The sequence below is a fragment of the Carettochelys insculpta genome, chromosome 20 (genome assembly GCF_033958435.1).
Source record: "Carettochelys insculpta isolate YL-2023 chromosome 20, ASM3395843v1, whole genome shotgun sequence".
In the NCBI taxonomy this organism is placed as follows: domain Eukaryota; kingdom Metazoa; phylum Chordata; order Testudines; family Carettochelyidae; genus Carettochelys; species Carettochelys insculpta.
In genome coordinates, this window is record NC_134156.1 from 5,314,508 (window position 1) to 5,332,495 (window position 17,988).

Genomic DNA, 17,988 nt, shown 5'->3' on the forward strand with positions numbered 1-17,988 from the left:
CCTCATTGACAGCAACTCCCAGGCTGGCTCCATGTCTTAGTTTGTTTTTAATTCTCTCTTTTGGCTGCAATTCCTTTTTCATTTCTTCGGGCTGTCATCCCAAGGAATGGGAGCCAAGGGTCAAAGTGACAGAGGCCTCCTGTGTTGGAGCCGGTGTCATGCACTCTTGGAGAAAGCCCAAACTATTTTGATTAGATAGGTGTAACTAATGTTGACAGCACCTGTCTGTCCTGTCCCTTGGATGCCATTGGTTGACTTGTGTGAGAGGAGGGGAGAGTTACTGGATATGGCATGGGGGGGTCGGGGAAGGTCACCCAGGCCTGGTGAGTGGACAGTTTGAGTGTTCTGGCTCAGAGAATGGGAGGAAGCTGAGGATCCCCATTTGTTCATTTTCTGACCCAAGCCAGGGCTAAGACTCTCACCTATGGCCTGATTATCCTGTGTACCAGTAGTTTGCATAGGAACTGGAATTGGGGTGGGGTGGGGTTCCTTAGCACCCCTGGTTTTGAAGTGGTTTCTGTTATACATAGGGCTTCCAGTTGGGTTTAACAGCTCTTAGCACCCCCACTCTAAAAATTGCTCCAGCACCCCTGGTAGTTTGCTTCAACCATTATGGTGACAAGAGTTAAGGCGAATCAGGCACAGTGAATTTATTCTACGGCAACATGAGGGTGAGAGAGGCCAGACAAGCCCTTCAGTAACCTCCCTAAACTGAAAACTGGATGAACACGCATGTCTGAAACACAAGCTGGTTTGCCTTTAATTTTGCTGCTTTCCCTTCCCGTACAGCCAGGCACGTCTCATCTAGCATTAATGTTTAAAACCAAAACAATCAAAGCCAATAGTTCAATACCTTAATTTTAAATGTTGGGGGACAGCTGTGATCATTAAAAAAAAAAAAGTCACTACTACAGGCACTCCTCACAGGTGGCAGCTCTAGGAGAGAAATACACCAATACACCATAAAAACATAAACAACTGAGAGAAGCAAAAAGCTATGAGGGAGCAACCAGGGCAGAGTGCTCCCGGCCCAGCTCTGCTCCATGTTAACACATTCAGAGTCTGCTAAGGCTTTGCCTTTGCAATGTTGCACTTTCAAGGAGCACAGCCCAGAAGACAGTATCATTTTTTTTTCCTTGGAGGTGTATTTTACCTTCAGGCACTGTTGTTCCCCACAGGAACATGGGTGAGCACGTAGGTCTCGGTGCCATGCTGACTACTCGTGGAAAGGGATCTCCCAGAAATCCTCTGAAATCGATTCCTCCTTTGGAAGTAGCTGCTGCTGCTACTGAAAGAACGCTGCCTGTTCCTCAAGTACTCCTTGTAGTTTTTGGTCAGCAGGGTGTAGAGGAAGGGGTTGATGCAGCTGTTGCTGTAGGTCAGGCAGGTTGTCAGGTAGTTAATGTTCCTTATCGCCTTGGGAGACAACGGGAAGGATTCGTAATATTGGAAGAGGAGTTGCCAGATCCAGAAGGGCAAGAAGCAAGCCCAGAAGACCAGCACTATCGTGAAAATGAGATACAGCACTTTCTGGTTAGGCAGCCGCTTGGTCTGTTTGAAAGAGGCTGTTTGGGACACCCAGTAGGTCCTGGCTAGTCTAATGTAAAGGTAACCAATGATCACCCCGGGCCCCACAATGCTGGTACAGAAGAGGACGGTCAGATAGACTTTGTAGGACAGCTTGCTCCAGGTGGGCAGGCAGATGCTTTTGCTGTCTCTTTGCACCAGCTGAATCATGATGAGCATGGGAAGTGTGAGCAGCAGAGACCCCACCCAAATGATGAGAGCAATGGCTTTCCGGTAGCTTTTGGACCTCTTCACTGTGTCCAGAGGTTTCAGCACGGCAAAATAGCGCTCAGTGCTCATGACAGTCAGGGTGAAGATGCTGGCATGCATAGTGAGGAAGTCCAGACTGAACAGGAAGCGGCAGCCAATGTCTCCAAAGTACCACTCCTGGACGAAGTACGTCCCAACGATGAAGGGGATGGTGAGCAGGTAGAGCAGATCTGCCAAGGCCAGGTTGATGATATAAACGTACATGGAGGCCGAGTACCTCAGGTAGTGGCACATCACCACCAGGGTGTAGATGTTGCCTGTCACACCGATCACGCACATGATGGAGAGGATGGTTCCGATGGTGCATGTGGCGATCATGTCCTCCATTGAGGTGACGCCTGGAACACTGTCCTCTGTGGCATTGTAGGAGCTATTGAGGCTGAGTTGGAATAGGCTCCCTTTACTCGCCTCCGGGGCCATCACGGTGCTGGCTGAAAACCTGCTGCCTAGCTCGTCATTGACAGACATCCTCCCGAAAAGCCAACTCACTGCTCTCCTGAAAGCCTAGCTGTTCCCACCTCAGCTCCGTGCAGCTTGAGAACTTGCACAGGTACAAAGAGCAGGATCATTTCTTAGCAGCTTTTCATTGGCTGGAGAACACATTCCCTGGGGATGATGATCAGACTGGATCCCAGTTTCTGCACTAGTCACAATCAGAAAACCAGTGAGTCCCATGTCTGTCAAAGCAACAGAGCTTAGTATGTGATAGCCACCTCACCCTAAGGAGAATTTTGCACCACTCTTGCAGGCTGCAGGGATTCTGCAACAGGATTACTCACATGTGCAAAGACACAGGCTATGGAGGGCCCTATCCCTCACTCAAATGGCATTTCCTAGGCTGCCAGGGCTGCACAGGGGGGTGTGCAGATCACAGAGGGGTTTTAGAACCACTACCACAAGCGAAGGCGGGCAGTTTGGTGTCCCTCTGAAGTTTAACAGCTATCGCCATTAAGAAACTGGCCTGCTCTGGCAAAAGCTAAACTTCCCAACATGAAGGAGTCTGAGACTGCAACCAGAGGGCAACAAATCTCCAGTTAACAACTGGAGAGCAAATTGCATGAGAGGGAAACACACATGGGTGCAAACTTGGGTTCTGTGCAGCAGCCTTCCCCAGGGAGGTCCTGCCCATCACAGAGCTCCTTCTCTCTAGCAAGAGGCCCTGCCCATAGCCTCGATTGCAATGTGCGTGTGGGAGCTACCTGAAACCCCCAGAACTTACCCTGTGCTTGAGTATAAAATTGTGCTCTAGGTCAGTGTTTCTTAAGCTCTGTTCTGCGGAACATTGGTGTTTGGTGAACAACTCGCAGGTGTGCTGGGAGCTTCTGGCACCTTTTTTGTCTCATGCACAGACTGTCTTTATTTTCTGTTATTAAAACCAGATCCAATGTTACTTCTGCATTGCTCTGGTACCTGATTAAATTACTTCATTTTGGCTTTGCTGTCTGTGAAGCTGTTTGTTTGTTTGTTTGTTTCTTTTGTTGGTTGGACAACATTTTTTTTCTGAATTTTCATGCCTTCCCCATAAAAATATTATTGTTTGGTGTTCTGGGGTCTCCAAACGTTTAAGAAACACTGCTCTAGCTGAACGCATTGGCAGCACATGAGTTTGCTGCTGGTGTGAGTGTGAATTCACAGTTCCACCAGGCTCAATCTGCATGCTCCCACGCGGCAGGGACACCCTTCCTGATTTGCCAACCCCGCTGGGACCAGTTCTCCATGAAGACCTCCACCCACCCTCTGTTTGCTTTAGACAAGGCTGCCCCTTCCCTTGGGAAACCCCAGGAGGGGGCTCTGGAGTACCTGCTCCCTGCCCAGCTGAGAGCTGCCTGCTGGCTGTGCCAGGGGCAGTGGGGCCAACCCCACACCAGGCATTCCCTGAGCAGCCCGGGGCTTCCCCTGTGGCTCTGGTTCTTGCCCTGGGGCCCTTCCCGGGCAGTGGCTGCAGGCAGGGCGCGGATGTCAGTGCATGGGCTGGTGCTCCGCTCCCCAGGGCTTGCCCCCACCCCGGGCACGGCAGTGCCAGCGAGGGGAGCGTGCAGAGGGGCACGCACGGGGCAGCCCCCTGCCTAGAGACGCCCCCGCCCCGCCAGCGGCCTTCGGGGCAGGGGGCACTGGCCGCCCCGGGCGCTGCAGGGCCGGCGGCGACGGACCCTTCTCCGCCCGCCTGGCCGCCTCGGCTCCGTCCAGCCCGGCGGAGAGCGCGGCCCCTGCCCGCCCGGGAGAGGCTCCTCCGCGGCTGCGCTCCGGCTCCGGAGCCGAGACCCACCTGGAGCGACGGGCCGTGTCCCCACCGGGGCGGGTCGGTCCCAGCGCCGGCGATCGGCTCCCCGCAGCCCCCGACTCGGCGCCGGCAGCGGAGCGCAGCGCCAGGCACCGTCCGGCCGTTGGCTCCGCTCCGCCTGCTCCGAGCTGCTCCCCAGGCGTCCCCTGCCTCGGCGCAGCCCGCGGGCGGCCCCCTGCCGGGCGCCCGAATCCGCCACCTGGGGAGCAGCGAGGGGTGTGAAGGAGGTAGTGGCTGGCAGCGCCGCCCCCAGGCACGGACATCACACAGGAGCCCGCCCGCGGCCAGGCACCCTCAGCCGCCCCCCTCCACCCACAGGCACCCCAGACACCCCCTGCACACCCTCAGACACCCCATACACCCCCTCATTTGCTCTGCACAGCCCCCTAAACACACAGGGACCCCATACACCCCCTGCACACCCTCAGACACCCCATACACCCTCTGCACACCCTCAGACATCCCATACACTCCCTGCACACCCTCAGACACCCCATACACCCCCTCAGGTGCTCTGCACAGCCCCCTAAACACACAGGGACCCCATACACTCCCTGCACATCCTCAGACACCCCATACACCCCCTGCACACCCTCAGGTGCTCTGCACAGCCCCCTAAACACACCGGGACCCCATGCACCGCCTGCACATCCTCAGAGACCCCATACACCCTCTGCACACCCTCAGACACCCCATACACCCCCTGCACACCCTCAGACACCCCATACACCCTGTGCACACCCTCAGACATCCCATACACTCCCTGCACACCCTCAGACACCCCATACACCCCCTCAGGTGCTCTGCACAGCCCCCTAAACACACAGGGACCCCATACACTCCCTGCACATCCTCAGACACCCCATACACCCCCTGCACACCCTCAGGTGCTCTGCACAGCCCCCTAAACACACAGGGACCCCATGCACCGCCTGCACATCCTCAGAGACCCCATACACCCTCTGCACACCCTCAGACATCCCATACACCCCCTGCACACCCTCAGGTGCTCTGCACAGCCCCCTAAACACACCGGGACCCCATGCACCGCCTGCACATCCTCAGAGACCCCATACACCCTCTGCACACCCTCAGACACCCCATACACCCCCTGCACACCCTCAGACACCCCATACACCCTGTGCACACCCTCAGACATCCCATACACTCCCTGCACACCCTCAGACACCCCATACACCCCCTCAGGTGCTCTGCACAGCCCCCTAAACACACAGGGACCCCATACACTCCCTGCACATCCTCAGACACCCCATACACCCCCTGCACACCCTCAGGTGCTCTGCACAGCCCCCTAAACACACAGGGACCCCATGCACCGCCTGCACATCCTCAGAGACCCCATACACCCTCTGCACACCCTCAGACATCCCATACACCCCCTTGCACACCCACAGGTGTCCCACACAGCCCCCCACCCTCAGGCACCCCATACACCCCCTGCACACCCTCAGGTGCTCTGCACAGCCCCCCATCCTCAGGCACCCACATACACCCCCTTGCACACCCACAGGCACCCTGCCCAGCCCCCGACATACACAAGCACCCCCCCTACGTTCCTCACGGTCACCCTGTGCACCCCCCTGCACACCCACAGGCACCCTGCCCAGCCACCGACATACACAAGCACCCTCCTACATTCCCCATGGTCACCCTGTACACCTCCCCTGCATACACACAGGCACCCCCATAAACACCCACCCAAAAGCACCCCATACACCTCTGCACACACACAGGCACCCCCATACATGCCTCACCAACAGGCACCCCATACCCCCCTGTACACTCATAGGCAACCCCATACACACAGGCACTCCGCACAGCCCCCTAAACACACAGGCATCCCCATACACCCCCCACCAACAGGCACCCTATACACCCCTGCACACACATAGGCAACCCCATAGACACAGGCACCCCACACAGCCCCCTAAACACACAGGTATCCCCCATATACTCACCCACTCCTGGGCACCTCCGTGCACTTACACTCGTACGCCCTATATACCACCCACCTACAGGCCCCCTCATACACTCCCATACACTTGCCCACCTGCTGGCACCCCTATACACTCCCATGCATACACACAGACACCCACACACAGCAACACACATGGGTACTCCCCTCAATACACACACACACACAGGCACCTTCCCAGCCCCACCGCCCCATGCACACACATTCAGGCTCCTACGCTTACACACGTACAAATGTTCATAGTCCCAGTGCAGCTGGTCACTCCACACAGCAGCTCAATATTCACGTTTCCCAGCTGTTCCTGCCTGCTCCCCCCAGCACTGCCTTGATAGCCCTGGCAAGTCCATTTAGCAACACAAGAAAGGAAGCTTCGTGCTCAAACCTGGCCTTTAAGTCCAACCGCTGAAGTGTCCTAAGCAAGAATAAAACAGGTTTTGTTTATAAAAAGCGGGGCTCGGAGCTGGAACTTCCCAAAAGCAAGGACAAGCCTGAACACATGGCGAGAGCCCCCTTTGCTCCATGCAGCTGCAAAGGCAGCTTTCAGATGCTATCCAGCCACGTGCGTTTGAAATCTGTGCCCCCTTTGCCTGCTATTTATGTTGCTGCATGACGTTAGGCATCCAATAGCTCTGACTGCAGCGAGCTGAGCTCCTGTTTAAAGCAGCAGCATTTTGGTCATTGAGGTGGGTTTGGCTGGCTCCCCACTCAGCTGTGATTGCAACACCTCTGGGCTGTTTGACTGACACCCCCTCTCCCACAAGCTCTATTTCAAACCTCTGAGGCCAAACTGACACAAACCTCCAAGTGTCGTTCTGGAAAGGGTGAAATCCTGGGCCTGGCCCAAGAAGCCATGAGCTCTGCAGTGCTGGTATCAGCTGCAAAGAGGAGTCTGAGTTTATTTTCACTTGTGAACGTATTGCCGGACGATGCTGTGTCAATTGGGTATCACCCATTGCACCTTCTTTTTAACCCCCACCAGAGCACAAAGTTGTCCAAGTTGTGAAGGATTAGGCTGATTCTTTTTCATCAGTATCACAGAAGCAGGCATCTGGAAATGGCCATTCAGTTGGGCTGGGACTGTGACATCGCAAGACTAAAGGAATTATTTCAGGAGCTGAATATCAGAAAGCTCCTGAGCCTGAACGCTAGCTCATTTACCCTGGCATTAAGCTCAGGAAGCTCCATTGACTTCAGTGGAGTTGTTCCTCATTTATACCAGAGGAATGAGATGACAATTGAACTCCTTGGCTTTGATGGGATAACTCCTGGTTCACATCATTACCCAGGGAGACACCAGTCAGTTTACTTGGTTGTGTTGAATTCTAATGCCAGCAGCATGGAACTCAACAGCTTTCAACCTTTCCAGCCTACCGTACCCCTCTCAGGAACTTGATTTGTCTGGTGCTCTTCAAGTTTCACCTCATGTAACAAGTACTTGCTTACAAAATCAGATGTGAGCATACAGAAGTGTTTCAGGGCACTATTAGGGAAAAGTACGGCATTGTTTTTAACATAAAATTATAAAATCTTTTTTGTCTCTGTGAAATTTGAGCTGGTAATGACTTCACTAGTGCTTTTTATGTTGCCTGTTGTAAAATCGGGCAAATGTCTCGATCCGGGCGAGCAATCGTTTTATGCTGGGACCCACTTTTCATTTCTGCAGCTATCAGCCCCCTGCAAAAAGCTCTCTACTGTCATCCAAGCTGGTGGAAATTTCGGTTATGTTCATATGAAAAAAAAAGAAACTTTTGGCACGTGTAAGAAAAGTCTATAGAACAAAAAAACTTTATAAATTGCTACAGAAATGTGACCACACAGACATAAAAACGAGAACATATTTCACCATTTTTAATGAGATGGATGAGCCTGACACCCAGCAGCCATTTATGCTGTGCCCCCTTATGAAATTTTGTACCCCTCCCCTTTGCACACCCCTAGTTTAGATGAGGTGATGTGCCCCAGGGAAGACCACAGAGTAACGCCAGGGATACACCTATACCTCTGGTTGAGAACCTCTGAGGTCAATGTTACTTCCAAGCCCAGATCACTCTGCTGTCTTTTATCTGAGCTGCCAGCACCTGGCAGTGCTGTGGTCCATTCCAGGTTTCCCTGTCTTGTGCATAAATTCTCCCTCTTTTCACTCCATTGCTAATGAAGACACAGTGGCCTGATTTAATTTCTTCTTTGGAATAATTTCTTCTTCATTCTGCATTGTTAATATTCCTGCCTGCTAGGAGCTCTCAAACATCTGGCATTGCTAAGGGTATCTTTTCTGCAGAGCTAACTAACTGGTGCAGTCTCCAGGGGAGTAACTCCTCTCTAGTTAGCCTAGCTCCAGAGAGAAATAGTCATTCTGTGAAGCAACACTCCTGCTGCACAGGGCAGTTTTGCTGGTTGTCGATGAGCTAACGTGAGCTTTTTGCCCACTGTGGACCAGCCAGCTGCAGTTGAAAGGGGAGTCAGGTGCCCACGGTGAGGCTGACAGCCACCACAGGCCCCAGGGCAAGGTGGGAGGGTGGCCCAGCTCTACACCCCAGAAGGGGCAGGACCATGGGTGGAAGGGGTGGGGCCTAGGGCAGTCAGCCCTTAGTGCTGCTCAGACTGCAGTGCTGCCCCCCATTCCCTCCGAGATACATCTCTGTATTAATCATTTTCATATGATTGTAGATCGTCTTCATACAACCTCTATATTAAGTCTCTCCATACATAACCTCTGCACTGATTAGGCCTCAGCTGGAGTATTGTGTCCAGTTTTGGGTACCACATTTCAAGAAAAAAGTGGAGAAATTGGAGAAGGTCCAGAGAAGACCAACAGGAATGATTAAAGGTCTAGAGAACATGAGCGATGAAGGAAGACTGAAAGAACTGGGCTTGTTCAGTTTAGAAGAGAGAAGGCTGAGAAGGGACGTGACAGCAGTTTTCAAGTACCTAAAAGGGAGTTGCAAGGAGAAGGGAGAAAAATTGTTCTCCTTGGTCTTTGAGGATAGGACAAGAAGCAATGGGATTAAACTGCCACAAGGGAGGTTGAGGTTGGACATCTATACTATTATAAAAGGAGAGCTGTCCATCCATCCGTCTGTCTGTGCCGCCGTGGTCATGAACATGTTCTGGAAGAATCCAGAATGTGATAAGCCTCACCCCGTGCCCTGGCTTCTGCTGCCTATCCTGTGGCCTACGCTTATTCTCCCAGCCTCTCCCTGCAGCCTCTGTTGCTCCCTGCACCTGGTGCCTGTGGCAGGAGTGGGGGCAGGGTGACTGGTGCCTGTGGGAGGAAGGAGGAGGGTGCAGGGAGGGCCACCCAGAAAGGGAAGGTGGGGGGGCACCCTATTGAGCAATGTTGGTGGGAATGGCAGGGAAGGAAGTGCACACCCCCTGAGGCCTCTACCAGTCTCCTGTGGAGGGTCCAGAGAAGCCCTGTTCCCCTCTTCATCCCACGCCCCTCACCGGGCAGGCTGACTGCCCAGGCACCATGTTTGGGAAGGGCTTGTCCCTCTCACCAGCTGGGATCAGGGACAATGAGTACCAGCCACAGTGGGCCATTGGTAGAGTAGGAAGCTGGCAGCAGCTGGTCCACAGCCAGGGTGGGGTCTGGCCAGGGTGCAGCTGCTCGGAGCCAGCATAAAACCTGGCCACGTGCTCTATTCTTCCTCCACCCTCAGCCTGTGCCCATGGAGCTGCAGGTAAGTCTTGCCCAGCCCATGCATTCAGTGTCAGTTATCCTTTCCATCCCCATAGAGATCGCTCCCCTGCCAGCGTGCTGTGGAGAGCAGATTGGCTGCATTACCCCTCCAGGAGCTCACTGGCCGCCCCGTCACGTGACACAAGGGCTCCCGGCTACCCTTCCACACAGGCACCAGTTGCTCCTGCCCCCTCTCCTGCTGCAGGCACCAGTCACCCCAAACCCCACCACTGTCAGGGTGGTTAAACACTGGAATAAGTTGCCTAGGAGGCTGTGGAATCTCCATCACTGGAGATGTTTAAGAGCAGGTTAGGTAGACCTCTATCAGGGATGGTTGACAATACTTGGTCCTGCGATGAGGAGAGGGGACTGGACTTGATGACCTCTTGAGGTCCCTTCCAGTTCTAGTGGTCCACGATTCTATGATTTATTTACTTTATATTAAGTCTTTTGTTGTATATCTTTGTATTATTAAGTCCTCTTACGTAGAAACTTTTTATAAAATTATATTAAGTCTTTGGTATTAAATAATGTAAAGAAAATATGTTAAAACCAGACTAGATCTCTCCCCATTTACTTAATTGATTGCTCTGTTGAATGAATGAGGTGGGAAAGGATAAGGCATGAAAGGCAGCACCCCCAGCAACAGTTGCAATGGTTGGAAAGAGGATAGAAGCCACATCCAAGAACAATAAGAGCTGTGAAGTGGGCTGATTAAAGGAAGACTGGACATTATAGATGGCCTTGGGGTAAGCAGCAAGTATTTGTTTTATGCTTCCCCTCTTTGCAGTGCAGCGGCCACAGATTCTGCATCTGCATGAACTAATGCATGATCAGTTCCTATAGATCTGCATGAGAGGGAATCTGCTATAAATCCAGAGTCGCTTGCAGGGTGAAGCCAGGTCTTGTCTTGTCAACATCAGAGCACGGATCCAGATCAGCAGAAGCCCAGCTCCAGCCGTGCCCTATCTAACTCACTTGATCAGTGAAGTTAGGAGGAGCAATTAATTTGTAACAAGAAGATGGAGTGTGCTTGTGTGTGTGTGAGTGCATGAGTGTAATATAGCATATGCACATGGTAAAGCAATGATTGATATATGGATTGCTAATAAATGTGGCATTTTGCCTTATGCCCCAGCATAAGCTCCTACATAATTCTTTTAAGCACAACACATGGAAGGGCAGAGAAGCACTAGTGCCACATTTCAAAGGGTCTGGAGCTCCAGCCACTTCAGCAGTAGCTGCAGTAGTGAGTTGGTGGGCCTGTGTTCGGGTGAAGGGCCAGAGCCAGTGGAGCGCCTTTCAGGGTCAGTTAACTGTCTCCTCAACTGGGAGGCAATTCATTAAGTAAGGTGCATTTGGGCCTAACAAAAGGCTGGAGAGTGGTCAACTGGTAAAAACCCCTGATGAGGAAGGGGGAGGAGACTACCAAGGGAACCTGCTCTATGCAAGAGCTCTCCCGGCAGGGATTTCAGGTAGAGACCCTGAGTAAGTAGGGGAAGGATCGCAGAACTCTCCACGCAGCAGGGAAACATGAAGCCTTGAGGCAAATGGTGCTGCTGGCATTCTGAGACTTGTTTGGGGACCCTTATGTGTTGTCTGGGATTGGAGATTGGAGCCTTTCAGACAGTGTAAAAGCCCTTTTTTCAGACGGCTTTTGTAAAGGCAGAAACTCCACTGGGTTTTTCCTGGACTAGGCTGCTCAAGAGATTTCATTGTTTCTTCACTGAAGGGGAATCTGAGGCAGGCCCCAGGCATGCTTGGGAGTGCAATGGCAATCTTTCTAGCCCACCACACTCACCTTCAAAGTTATGCATGTCTGCAGTGGGATTTAACACTTGCAGCAAAGTCAACATCTCTGCTAGAGATAGGTCCAACACCATGCCCCTTCTCCATACACCCTGAAGTTTAGGAGTCATTGAGCCATATCTGAATTTTGCATCCAGGTCCCATCTCTTATTAATATCAAAAGCAGTGGAGCTGATAGGATTTACCAAACTGCCTCTCTTTCCGCAGGCGAAAGAACAGAGTTTAAAACTCGAAAACATTTCTCCCTGCATCAGGTATGTCTGCTGCCGTTCTTGGTCTGGTTTGTTGTTCTCAGTTGCAGTTCTGCTGCTGTGACTAATGCTGAGCATTTCGGCAGAGTGAAAATATGTCATATTCTTCCCTTTCCTCTCATTACTACCCTTTCCTCACCTGTCAACTGCCCTGTTGTTTCCTGCTGATCACCAGCAAATGCAGCTTTAAAAGAATCATCATTAGAAAGGTTTTGGCAGCACCCTCTGGGAGGTTATTAGGTAGGAAGAATTTTCTGCCAATCCGCCTCCTTGGGCCTGATTATTTTCCTATAAGTGTATATGTAAAGCAGGAGTAAACACAATAATTCAATGAACTGGGTTTTGTACCAACAGAATGTGTGAGTCAGAGGAAACCCATTCTCTTTCACACTAGAATCAGAGAATCATAGGGCTGGAAGGGACCTCAGGAAGTCATCAAGTCCAACCCCCTGCTGAAAGCAGGATGAATCCCAACTAAATCATCCCAGCTGGGACTTTGTCAAAGCAGGACTTAAAGACCTGTAGGGAAGGAGATTCTGCCACCTCCCTAGGCAACCCATTCCACAGCTTCACCACTCTCCTAGTGAAATAGTGCCATGACTAAAAATTGTCTTCAGAGTAAAGGTTATTAATGAATATACTTAATGCTAAAAACATCTTTTGGTGGGTAACAAGGGAGAGGGTGACTCAGAGTTCTGAGTGGCTAGGCTGGAATTCTCATCTAATCACATGATTCCCAGAGCTCAGAAATTAAGAAAAATACCAACCATGTAGAGATGATGGAGATATTGGCAAAAGTGTCAAGGCAAACCCTTTGTCCTGTTGAGGGGTATTGTAATTACTCGTTGTGTTAAATAAGTTAATAATGGTTAATAACATTAATAATGGTTATGAGGTATCTGGCCACTTGTGCCTATCATGAGGAAGAGACTTCATCTTAAAAAGAGGGAGTCTGTCTTGCAACTCAGGATCAGGGACTAAGCCAGTCATGACTGGATTTTCCCACCAAAACCTAAATGAGAATTCCATTACCTCAGGAAGGTGCATACCTCTGCACATGGCACTAATCTGTGCCCTCGGCACTAAGACTGTTGCACACAGCCCAGAGACTACCTGGATGTCTAGTGGGAGCTGGAGCTCTCTGCTCCATTGGTGAAGCCTTTGGGTGTAGCTGTTCCATCTATGGCTATGTCTACATTATGAGATAATATCAATGTTAAGTCAATTAGCCCAGTTTTTCCAAGTGCCTGTCCTAACTGTAAATTCCATTAGCTCGATTTATGGAGCACTGAAATCAACATAATATCAATATCATAATATCATAGTAGCCTGACAGGTGTAGTGTTCAGTTCAAATTTAAAATTCCAAATGAAGGGTAGTGAGGAAGTGCCACGTGTTTAAATCAAATTCATTAGCATCCAGACATGTCCTGTATGTGCCCCACAATGCCCCACAGTTCTCCAGTCTGGCCTCTTCCATCTCCACTGCTCTCAGGTGTGGAAGAATTAGGCAACAGGAAGACCGTTTCAGTTTAGCACCTGGGAGCCCGTGGCTGTGGGGTCATGAGAAGCTAAAAAATCTTTCTTTTTGTTTGCTTGCAGTGTGGCTGTGGGGTCTGTGGTTCTGTGTATACCCCTGCTAGCTGCCTTTTTTTCTGCACTGCCTGGCATCAGCCGCTGCTGCGCCGCCCCATCATCATCATTATCATCATCAATAATAACCAGGGGCTTAGCGCCCATTGGTGTCTGATGTCTCTTTTACTATTTCCTTCCATCTTTCCCTGTCCAGTGCAGAGTGGCTTAATTTCTGTAGACTAGCTTCGCACCAGTCTGTTATATCATCTATCCATTCTCTGTGGGGTCTGCCTCTCCTATATGAACCGTCCATTATGCCGAATACCAGGGTCTTGATTTTTCATTCGTAGTTCATTCTGCAGATCTGTCCAAATAGTTGTAGCTTATGTTTTATAACCTTCTGCAGCAGGTTCACTTTAGGCTGTATCTTTCTATATAATTCCTCATTGGTGACCTTCTGGATCCATCCTATTTTCAGAATCTTTCTATAACAACTCCTTTTGAATGCCAATATTCTTCTTTTCAAATCTTTCATTATCACCCATGTCTCACATCCATAGAACATGCTGCTGAATACACACATTTTCAAGATGCTCTGCTTCATTGTTAAGCCAATTGCTTTGCTTTTCCAGATCTTATCCATCGCCTTCAAACTCATTCTTGCTTTCGCTGTTCTAGTCTCTATTTCCTTCTTAGTCTAGATCATAGTTATGTTGCTCCCCAGATATGTGAACTTCTCTACATTTTCTAGTTCAATACCATTGATACTGATCTTTCTTCCTATTTCCTTATCTCCAAATACCATTGTTTTTGTTTCATCAATGTTCAGAATCAGTCCACACTGCCCTCCTTCTTTGTTTAACACCTGCACCATTTTCACTAGCTTCTCCTCATCTTCCTCAATGATAACTATATCATCTGCAAACCTCAAGTTGTTAATTCTTTTCCCGTGCACAGATATCCCTTCTGCCTCTTCCTTGATCTTGTTCATCGCTCTCTCCAGATGTGCGATGAAGATACTTGGTGATATTGGATCTCCTTGTCTCATACCTCTACTTGTTTTAAACCAGCTTCCCAACTCCCCGCATGTTCTCACTGCTGCCTCTGCATTGTCATTGATATTCTTCAACAACTTTATCAGTCTGCTATCCACTCCTATGACTCCAACACCTCCCAAGTCACTTTCTGATCTATACTGTCAAATGTCTTTTGAAAATCGACGAAGCAAGTGTATATGTTCTTGTTCTTTCGTTGAGCTTTCTCCGCTATCAGTCTTAGTGCCAATATCTGCTGTATGGTACTTCTATCTTTTCTGAACCCCGCTTGGTCATCTGCTGTATGTTCTTCTGTCTGCGATCTTAATCTCTCAGTCAGTATCATCATCAGCATCTTACCTAGATGACTCGCTAGGGCAATCGTTCTGTAGTTTTTGCACTCCAATGTACTTCCTTTCTTGGGTATTGTCACTAGCACAGATCTTGTCCATTCCTTAGGCACCTTCCCTTCTTTCCATGCTATATTACATAGTCAGCGTATTTCCTGAATCATGCTTTCATCTCTCCTGTGATCTTATAATTTCCAGGGCTCTTTTTATTCTTTAGTCGTTTGACTGCTTTTTCTACTTCCTCCTTCGAAATACCGGTCTTGCTCTCGATGCTCGGGGAAGATATCTCTTTCAATTCTTCAGTCAGTCCCTCTGAGACACTCGGGTCCAACTGTGCTTTGTACAGATCGGTGCAATATCTCATCCATCACTGCACAATCTTCTCCCTGTTCATGAGCATTTCTTTGTTCTCATCTTTGATCGCCATCCTTTCTGGTTACCATTTCCTATTAATATTCCTAGTTGTCTTATATACCTCCCTGGTCTTACATTCACCGTAATACCTCTATATATCTTCACATTGCTCTTCTAACCATTTCTGCTTATCCTCTCTGGCTGCTTTCCTTACCTCGTTGCATTTCACCCTCTAGTGCTGTTCTGCCATCTCAGAAATATCATATGGCAGCTAAGCTGTGGATGAGGGTTGTGCTTATCTGATAGGATGAGAAACTTCTTTTCAGCTGTTTACATGTTGTCCCACATCCCCTTCTATCCCTCCCCAAGAGGTGTCACACATTCTGGAACTTTCTCTTGCACGCATCACGTGGCAGCTAGTCTGTGGGTGGGGATTGTGCTTGGATGAGAAACTTCCTTTCAGCCGCTTACATTTTGTCCTGTCACACACATCCCCTCCCTTCCCTCCTCCCAGAGGCGCCACGCAGTCTGGAACTTTCCTGTACCCAGCCGCCTCACATAGTTTGACCCTGAACCAATAAAAGGACATGCTGCCAAGGTGCCAGGCAGCTTTGCGTGGTGAGGGTCCTGTACGTGGCCAGGGAAAGTCTCCCTTGTCAGTCACGAGTTTTGGGCAACAGAAGAAAATAATTTGTCACTAGAGAGCTGTTCTCTGAGAAGAAATTTTTGGATGGGTTTTAGCCAAAGGCCCACCACCTCTCTAGGTAATGCATTCCAGTGCTTCACCACCCTCCTAGTGAAATGGTTTTTCCTAATAGCCAACCTAGACCTTCCCCATTGTAACTTGAGACCATTGCTCCTTGTTCTGCCATCCATCACTACTGAGAACAGCCTCTCTCCATCTTCTTTAGAATCCGCCTTCTGGAATTTGAAGGTTGCTCTCACTCCTCTTGCCTTTCACTCTTCTCTTTTGCAAATTGAATAAGCCCAAATCCTTTAACCTCTCCTCATAGGTCATGTGCTCCAGCCCCCTCATAATATTCATTGCCCTCTGCTGGACCCTCTCCAAATGCATACCAGTGCCCCCAGCACTGGACACAATACTCCAGGTGTGGGCTCACCAGTGCCAAGTAAAGGGGAATAATAATTTCTCTAGATCTGCTGGAAATGCACCTCAGTATTCCATTAGCTTTACCATTATATACAGGGTATACAATTCGGTGTAATGTCTCTCAGCACCTCCACTATAAACATTATTCCAGCAACTCTTCCTCCTCCACCTTTTTCTCTTTAAATTAAACAAGTGACTTTGACTTTACAGAGATGACAGTAACACTGCCTCCCCGGCTGCCTGTTAGTATGGCTAATGTGCCACTTGTATACCATGGAGTCAGCCATCTGATTAAGAGTTTTTGAGCGAGCTGCTCTGCTCAATCCATTGTGGTTTTGTGCAGGCAAGGGTTCCCCAACCCACACAGACACATTTACATTTTTATTAGAAACACTGAGATATGCTACTCAAGCTTCTTTTTCCTCTGACCTCACTATCCACCAGTGGAACCTTTTCAGTGCTTGAAAGGATCAGGGACAGTTCAATTACTCTGTTCACAGGGAGAAGGAAAGCAGGCTACACTGTGTGGGGAGTTTGCTTCACTTTGGATGTTATGGAGAATGTCATTTAATACATGTTTCCCAGTACACGTGGAAATTTTGCTCTGTCTGTGTCTCACTTCTCCCCTTCCAAACCAATTATTCTGTGTACATTATGATCTTATCTCTGCTTTCAATAAAATTACCAGCATGTAATTATAATGGAGAAAACAGGCAAGTATTCTAAACTCCTCATCCTGACAAAACACTCACAGTAAAAAACAAGCGGAAGCCTTCTCACTGGAATCTGCTAAAGCAACATAGGAGCATCGTATGCCTGGATGGAATGTCAGCAAAAATGATCCAACCCTTGGATCTCAGTACTTGATGTTCTACTGTCTGAGCTAAAAGGCTGATATCTGTAGCTGAGGGTTTCCTAGTCTGTGGGTCTTTGTGCAGATCTTCTCCCAAAGAGACTGACTGGCTCACTCTCCTGCAAACTCTGGGGTCCCCACATAACTCAGAGTTGGGACTACCATTGTGATGATGGGAGCCTGGGTATGCCAAATTTGAGTGAGGAGCACTGCCACCCCATGAGCCATGTCAAAACTCTGTTTTCACAACTTTGGTCCGGTTGTGAGGGTGGGACTTAACCTCAGCAGTTCTGCAATCATGGAGCTTGCAAAGCCCAGAGCTGGTCCAAGCCCAGCCATCCCAACAGCATAGGAGCCACCAGAGCTGCCAGTGTGGGCTGAGTGCCAGGCAGGACCAATCCCCCCAGAGGACAGGACCTGACCAAAACCACCCCATGGCTTCCACCCACAAATGACTTACTGAGCAACAACAGGCCAAAAATAGGTCATGAGCCCTGAAAGGTTGAGAACCACTGGCTTAGCTCAGGCTCCAGCAGAATCATCAGTATAAAGAGTTCTTGGGAAAAAAACCAAGGAGGAATGGCTTAAGTCATAACCCAGGACCCATAGTGTTAGGTGATACAGCAATCCATCCCCAACCAACAGTGTTATATCCTGAAAACCCCTGTGGTAAGGGAATTCATGGCAGAGGAATTTAAGAAAGAACTGAAAGAACTGGGCCCAAATCCTCCTCGTCACTTTTTCAACACTAGAGCTGCGTCTACACGTGCACGCTACTTCGAAGTAGCGGCACCAACTTCGAAATAGCGCCCGTCGCGTCTACACGCGTCGGGCGCTATTTCGAAGTTAACTTTGACGTT

General features: G+C 49.7%; 1 protein-coding gene across 5 annotated transcripts; it reads right to left on the reverse strand.

Annotated features, from left to right (window-relative positions):
* Positions 1-567: 567 nt before the first annotated feature.
* UTS2R (urotensin 2 receptor) lies at positions 568-6,651 on the reverse strand. Of its 5 annotated transcripts, none has more exons than XM_075014487.1 (3): positions 6,496-6,651; positions 4,103-4,316; positions 568-2,474 (listed from the first exon to the last, which is right to left on the reverse strand). In XM_075014487.1, the coding sequence occupies exon 3, from the start codon at positions 2,302-2,304 to the stop codon at positions 1,156-1,158; it is 1,149 nt and encodes a 382-aa protein (XP_074870588.1). In that variant the 5' UTR covers positions 2,305-2,474; positions 4,103-4,316; positions 6,496-6,651; the 3' UTR covers positions 568-1,155. The 5 variants fall into 5 exon arrangements, with proteins under 5 accessions (XP_074870588.1, XP_074870589.1, XP_074870590.1 ...); XM_075014488.1 differs by having other exon boundaries at positions 568-2,479; XM_075014489.1 differs by having other exon boundaries at positions 568-2,513.
* Between the last annotated feature and the right edge of the window lie 11,337 nt (positions 6,652-17,988).